Source organism: Lupinus angustifolius, chromosome LG02 (genome assembly GCF_001865875.1).
Source record: "Lupinus angustifolius cultivar Tanjil chromosome LG02, LupAngTanjil_v1.0, whole genome shotgun sequence".
In the NCBI taxonomy this organism is placed as follows: Eukaryota; Viridiplantae; Streptophyta; class Magnoliopsida; order Fabales; family Fabaceae; genus Lupinus; species Lupinus angustifolius.
The window spans coordinates 3,682,822-3,687,013 of NC_032010.1; the positions used below are offsets into that span (position 1 = coordinate 3,682,822).

General features: G+C 29.5%; 1 protein-coding gene across 1 annotated transcript in view; it reads left to right on the forward strand.

Annotated features, from left to right (window-relative positions):
- LOC109325982 overlaps nt 1,893–4,192 on the forward strand; it is a 7,633-nt gene continuing 5,333 nt past the window's right edge. Inside the window, exons 1-8 of the mRNA XM_019558636.1 lie at nt 1,893–2,030; nt 2,107–2,374; nt 2,481–2,565; nt 2,649–2,773; nt 2,853–2,946; nt 3,083–3,182; nt 3,288–3,442; nt 3,534–3,599. Of these exons, the coding sequence (XP_019414181.1) occupies nt 1,893–2,030; nt 2,107–2,374; nt 2,481–2,565; nt 2,649–2,773; nt 2,853–2,946; nt 3,083–3,182; nt 3,288–3,442; nt 3,534–3,599 (1,031 nt within the window). The remainder of the gene's footprint in view (nt 2,031–2,106; nt 2,375–2,480; nt 2,566–2,648; nt 2,774–2,852; nt 2,947–3,082; nt 3,183–3,287; nt 3,443–3,533; nt 3,600–4,192) is intronic.

Here is a 4,192-nt window from a genome sequence, read left to right on the forward strand (position 1 = left end):
GTTTCAATGCATAATGTGAAGTCTCAACACACAATATCAAAAGCACCCATTAATAACAATTAAATAAAATTATTATAATAATACATAATAACATATATAATAAGATGAAAGATTCACTTACTACATAAATTTACTCCACATTATATCCATCAATTCTAAGAAAATCAAATTATTTGATTTAATGGGTAGATCTAAATCATTATATTCTTGGAGTAAGTGGATCTCACTCATATAATAATGTTAATATAAGTAGCCCAAGTGTTAATTAATAAACGTAATCATAACGTGAACAACAACAAAAACTCTCCTTCAATTTCATTTGGAATCCAGATCAAGGAAGCAGTCTCAAAACAATGTTGTGCATTTTGTCTTCCATGTAATGTATTGTCCCTTTGTTTCTCCAACTTTCTTTCACATTGATTGTTATTATTAGTTACAAAGTGAGGAAGTATTTGGTCACTAGTTTAGCTTTGGCACATCAACTTTTACACCATCTTTGATCTTGAACCGATGACTTCTAGAACCATCTCTCTAGTTTTCATTATTGGGGTAAAAAATTTTCTCTCAAATCGTACATGTCATGGTTTTGTTTGGTCTCTACAAAGTGTTGTTTAATGATGTACTTAGCATATCTGCCAAGACATGCAGAAGGTGTCTATACATGTATATACAACATCAACTCTCCATTCTTCATATTGTCAATAGATATTGGGGTAAGAAAGAAAGAATAATTTGTAAGGGGTGATTTGAGCTTCATTTCTAATTTCTACGTTTCGAATGTTATTTTTCCCTCTTTCCTATGATTTTGTTTTCATGTTCGTAACTATTTTACTTCCAATTTTATTTACACTTCGTGTTGATTTCATGTTAATTTGTATATTCATTCACTTTCATAAGTACCAAAATTTTTGTTTCTATTTTCTTACATTTCCTTTGTATTTACTTAGGTTCTTGGATGTTAGAAAGATTAGCCGATTTAATGTTATCAAATATTACTCACTTTTATTCTTTGAGGAAATGAGGAACTTTCCTTATTTTTCAACTTATTTTACTAACTTTTTCTCCTATGATTTTTATTGTTATTCTTGGCTCAAATTTTTGTTTATGTTTTCTTAGATTTCCTCTTATTTACTTAGGTTCTTTCATGTTAAAAAAACTATTCGGTTTAATGTAACCAAACAATATTTACTTTTATTCTTTGAGAAAATGATGAAACTTTCACATTTCTTATCATGACGTGCATGTTCATCTCTCTTTGTTGTTATATCCTATGACTGTTTTACTTTGTTAGGCATGTTACATATCTTATTTTTATCATGACTTTCACATTGTGTTACTTTTTTTAAGGTTTCGATCTTACATTTTGTTTGATGAATTTTTTCCTTTCATTGTTTGTTACACGATTAAGATATTCATATTTTTTGTTGTTATTTTCTTTTGTCATAACCGTAATGGTCTTTACCTTGGTTTCTTTCTTTTTGTTATCCTCTTTAGTCATATTCTAAAAAATGACTTGTTACTCTTACTATTTATCTCATTAATTAACTGTTTAGCCTGTAATTTTAGTGTTATTCTTGGCTCATGATGTGCATGGTTATCTTCTTTTGTTGTTATATCCTATAACTATTTTACTTTGTTGGAAATGTTACATTTCTTATTTATTACATTTTCACTTTCATCATAACCTTTAATTCCCTGTTAATGTTACTATTTATTTTATATTTTTGTAAATGTACTCTATGTTTCCTCAAATATTTTTGTTGATCCCCTTTGCCCTTCTTTGGACACCAAGTTAGTTTTTACTCCCGCTTTTATAGTTACCATTTATTTTATATTCAACTTCTGTTATTGTTCTTATAAAAATAATTATTTGGTTCTTATCATATTTACAGATGACTCATAGAGTAAATTTCATTCATGAAATCAATGCTTCCAGAGATACCTGGAAGTTGAAGGTGAGGATTATTGGTCTTTGGCGTGTAAGTCGGTCCTCAACACCATCGATAGAGATGATTTTCATGGATGAAAAGGTACTTCCACTTGTGTTTTTTAATACTTTTATTATTATAGTCAAATATAACTAATTGCCATTTATCTTTTTGTTAGGGTGATAAAATTCAAGCTATAGTGAAGAAATATCATATAGCGCAGTGGGAACCTCAATTGCAGGAAGGCAAAAGTTATATTGCTGAGAATTTTGATATTGTGCTTAATGAAGGACGATATAGAAGTTCAAATCACTCATTCAAATTAATATTTCAGAAAGGGACTATCATGAAAAACAAGGAACTTCCTGAAATTCCTCTTTATATTTATAAGTTTACTACTTTCGAAGACATTTTGAATGGGGTTGTTACTAGTGATGTTTTAGTTGGTAATTTTCATTTTATAGTCATTAAGTCATCATACAATATTTAAACCATCTTAAATTATGTAATTAATATGTTAATTTTGGTTTTATGGTAACACTTTATTTGCAGATGTTATTGGTGAGTTTGTTGACATAGAGATGAGCCAACCAGAGTCAACTCCAAAGAAGGTAGTTTTCATAATGCGAGACCAAAGGTATATCCATTACAGTTTTTCAGTGTGGTTTAAGTACCTATCTGTTGTAAACATGAGGTTAATGTTTTTTCTTATGTTTGTAGGGGGAATAGAATTAGTTGTACCTTATGGGGACAATTTGCTACACAATTGCTTAAGTATGAGGAAGATCACAAGCTTGATCCTATTGTTGTTATACTGACCCTTGCAAAGATCAAGGAGGCTAGAGGTTTTATTACTATTGTTAATATATATTTTTAATTTACAGTTGCACATAATTTCATAATGTTAGCTTTGGAAATGTTTAGGATGCCACCCAGTCACTATTCAGAATGCCATGTACAGTTCTAAGCTTTACATAAACGACAACAATATTCCAGAGATTCAATATTTCACTAGCAGGTATCATAACTATTTTTTTTTTCATATACAACAACCTACCTTTGTGTCATTTTTTTGTTTACATTTCAATTATATTTATCATCTTTCTTTACTGCAACTTGGACACAAGTAAATCTTATGAATCATATACTCAAAGTATGAGCCAGTCGTCTTCATGCTCTCAAGGTGGGTTGCAAGACAAGTTCTTTTATAATGCAACCGTAAAAACAATTGGTGAGATAATTCATGTTTGCGAGGTAACTTTCTCCCTTTTTAAAATTCACATGTTTTAAACTAAATGCTTAAGTGCAACTACCTCAACAAATCCTTTTAACATCTTTCCACCTTTTTGTATACTAAAGGAATCTGTTTCTCTTACTTACGGCACCATTGACAAACTTTTTTCTAATGGGTGGTACTATGAAGGGTGCCCCCATTGCAATCAAAAGACTGACACAATTAGCATACCGGGTAATTGTGTTGGTTGTGGAAAGTACTTAGACGATGTTGTGGCAAGGTATTAAAGCTATATTGTTTCAATATAATGTATTGATATATTAAATATTATACATTTGTCTCTTATTTAATACTTAATTCCTTTTTGGCAGGTATAGAATAGAGGTTCGGGTTAGCTATGGTCATGATAGCATGAAATTTGTTTTATGGAACCGTGAGTGTGAGCATTGATCAAACAATCCGCTGCTGACCTTCGTGAATTATTGCTATTGGTAACATTTAAGCTAATTCAGTAAACATGTATTTATTGGTTCAATGTAGTTTTTGATTATTTACTTACTTTACCTTGGCCAACTATTGCTATGGTAACATTGAAGCTAATTCAATAAACGCGTCTTTATTAGTTCAATAAAGTTTTTGATTATTTACTTACTTTATCTTTGTTTTATGTCTAGGAGGGTGAACTTAACCCAATGCATATTCCAAAAGTTGTTGATGACATTGTTAGGAAAGTGTTGGCATTCAAAGTCAAAGTCCAACCAAACTACAAACGTTGTTCTGTTATACAAGTTTCAGACGACTCTTAACTTATTGCATGCCTATTGGACAAAATTACTCCATATATGGTATGCCTTTCTTAATAAAAAGTAACATGCTCTTGACATAGTTTTGCAATATAAATTTACTGGTTGTCACAATAAATATATATATATATATATATATATATATATATATGTATGTATATATATATATATATATATATATATATATATATATATATATATATATATATATATATATATATATATAT